The 2,927-nt window shown below is 53.0% G+C and overlaps 1 protein-coding gene across 1 annotated transcript; it reads right to left on the bottom strand.

Annotated features, from left to right (window-relative positions):
- Positions 1–6: 6 nt before the first annotated feature.
- Positions 7–2,054, bottom strand: LOC112105880 (5-beta-cholestane-3-alpha,7-alpha-diol 12-alpha-hydroxylase). The gene has a single exon (XM_024198870.2). It carries the CDS (start codon positions 1,996–1,998, stop codon positions 469–471), a length of 1,530 nt encoding a protein of 509 aa, XP_024054638.1. The 5' UTR covers positions 1,999–2,054; the 3' UTR covers positions 7–468.
- Between the last annotated feature and the right edge of the window lie 873 nt (positions 2,055–2,927).

Here is a 2,927-nt window from a genome sequence, read left to right on the forward strand (position 1 = left end):
TTAATTCGGATTAACGCAGCTAAATCCGAATTAAAGTCGTAGTGTAGACCAGGCCTCAGATTTACAATAAGAAGAGTGGAAGAAATAAAAACCCATAAATCCATGCTAAGGAAACTCTCCCTGTTCCTATTTTCCTTCAGGAAATACACTAACACTCTTGTTTTCTTTGCATGTCAGCAAGCATTCACTTACACAGCTCCTCACAAGTCTGGAACAGGAGATAAGGGAATTTCTGCAGTGAGTCTGAGAGTTCCAAGGTAACAGCAACATGTAGTAGATTAAACATTAACGTTCTGAGCAGTGCTGTGTTGCCTGATAAAGAGAAATGTCATAACAACCATCTAAGAGGCTATGACACGTATGAAAGATCTTTACCCAGACCAATCTCTTGACAAATCAGTCCCTCCTGACTGAATTATGGAGCCAGTACACCACAGGGCTGCAGCAGAAGAGGGTCACGTTTTCACATTAAATACGTAGACGATATTTAAACTGGACATCGTGAGTGGGCTGCATCGAACCAAATCCCCATCGGCTCACGTCTATCGGAGGGATCTCTTCTTTCTCGTTAACTAGCTCCAAGTCATAGTAAGACAACATCAGGAACACAAACAGTTTTATTTCATTGACAGCAAAGAACCGTCCAGGACAGATGGAGGTTCCTGCCCCCCAGGGCATGTTAAAGTATTTCAGCTTTTTCCCATTCTTGTAGAAATCTTTTTTGGTGCCATCTTGGTTCAGGAACCGGTTGTATTTGAAGGTGTGAGGCTCAGGATGGACTTCGGGGTCCGTCTGCACTGCGACGTAGGGAAACAGGGCTACCCTGTCCCCTTTGCGGAGGGCGTATTCCCTGCCATTGGCCATCTTGAGATTCAGGTCCTCAACCACTGCTCTGATCAGAATGGGAGCTGCTGTCAGGCGCAGGGTCTCCTCCACTGCGCTGTCCAGAACAGGGGTTTTCATTAACATGTCCCTGGTGATGTTAACCACGGGGCTGCCTGGCTTCACTTCCTGACCAGCCTCTCCTAAAACTTTGTCCACTTCTTCCCTCACAGCCTGCATTGCTTCGGGATGCTTCATGAGATACAAGAGAAGCCAGAAAGAGCTTGGGCCCGTATTGCCTTGGGCCGCCCAGAGAAGCAGAAACATGAACCGATCCCGCATGTACTCAGGCATCCCAAGCTCTGCCAGGAACTGTTCTTGGTCGCTTATCCACCCGCTCATGTTATCCTTCTCACGGCTGTTCTTCACAGAAAGCACCTTCCAGAAGAACCTCTTCAGCCTCTCCGCTTCCATTTTATCCCTTGGGGGCAGCACGGCGTAGGCCAGGCGGGGGAACAGGCGGTCGTACTTCCGGAACTCATCAAACAGCTCTTCGGACTGGATAAGATCACGCTCCTTGGCTTTCTCCTCACTCTGTGTGCCTGTGCCTGGCACGTTTCCAAACAAAGCCAGGTAGCCAGCTCTGAAGACAATGTTGTAGCTGTAGTGGAAGAGCCCATCCTGCTGCCAGGGTCTCTCTTCTCCTGAGTCCCTGTTGTGAAACATGAGGGTCTGCAAATTCTCCATCATGGCTTGAGTCATGACCACTAGTCCATCTCCCATCAGGTGTTTTGTGCTTGACACCTGAATAATCTTATGGTCACTTTTACACGGGTGATACCCAAAAACCCTGGCAACCAGTTCTACTGCAAATGCCTCAAAGTCGAGTTTGGCTCTTGGCGCCTTCACTATGGCTCCGAAAGAGAGGGGGTCCATTAGGAAGGTGAAGTAGTAGCCTCCAATCAACACCGTGAAAATGTCCCCGTGTCTCCTCTGCATCTTTTTCAGGAACGCTGCGCTGTTCTTTCTGAAATCCAGTGCGTACCCCAGCCACGGAATGTGGCCTTTATCCAGTGGCGGCTCCGTGGGTCTCCTCCTTCGAAACGCTCCCAGGAGATAGAGCCCACCGAGAATTGAGACTAGCAGCGCACAGAGAACTGCCGTCCAGAAAGCCATTGCTAGAGAGCTGTGCACCGGAGCAGGGATTCCAGACAGACTGAAAGGAAAGGTTAGGATGCTGTGTTTATAAATCGTTTCTGGCAGATGGCCAATGGCAGACTGACTCAGGGCCTCATTCTCCGGTTGCAGCTAAGATTAACCCTTCTGCTGCAGAATGCTGAACACTCCAGTTTTTATCCACGTCTCGTTTACTAAAAGATCCACAAACTTTTAAGGCCAGCATGGGCAGTGTGTAATGGAGGCCGGGGGAGACTAAGCCTCCCCAAACCTCACGCTGCTGGGGGCGGGACAGTGGGGTATTTGGGGTTCCCAGAAAAATCTCCCCTCACCACAGCCATGGCAGGGGCACAGAGCTTTTCTGGTCTCGGGGCCTCAGCGGGGGGGGGGAAGGGGGGAACAAGCAGGGGACAGGTTCTGGGGGAGAGGAAGAGTGGGGGCAGAATGGGGGGGGAGCCAAGGGGAAAGGGGTGGAACGGGGGAGGGGCTCCTGGCTTGGAGCTCCAGCCAGGGCTGAGAGCTCTGCCTCGGTCCCAGCCAAGGCTGAGAGCGCGACCCCAGCTGGGACCAAGCTTTCAGCCCCTTCCCCCCCGCCGTACCTCCAACCGAGCTCTCAGTCCCCCCCCCACACCCCACCCCAGCTGGGCCCACAAGGTGATTACTTTTTGCTAGTCACCAAGCTTGGAATAGATCAGAGATCGGCAGCCTTTGGCGGTTCACCATCCCAGGCCAATGGGGGCTGCGGGAAGGGCGGCCAGCACATCCCTCGGCACACCACTTTCCACAGCCCCCATTGGCCTGGGACGGCGAACCGCGGCCCGTGGGAGCTGCGATCAGCTGAACCTGTGGACGCGGCAGATAAACAAACCAGCCCGGCCCGCCAGGGGCTTTCCCTGATGGGCCGCGTGCCAAAGGTTGCCAATCCTGGA

The sequence above is a fragment of the Terrapene carolina genome, unplaced genomic scaffold (assembly GCF_002925995.2).
Source record: "Terrapene carolina triunguis isolate 2854851 unplaced genomic scaffold, T_m_triunguis-2.0 Scaffold27566, whole genome shotgun sequence".
Taxonomy (NCBI): domain Eukaryota; kingdom Metazoa; phylum Chordata; order Testudines; family Emydidae; genus Terrapene; species Terrapene triunguis.

Bases quoted from the DNA above. Each gene is read 5' to 3' on its own strand.
- LOC112105880 (XM_024198870.2), bottom strand. From the start codon at position 1,998: ATGGCTTTCTGGACGGCAGTTCTCTGTGCGCTGCTAGTCTCAATTCTC.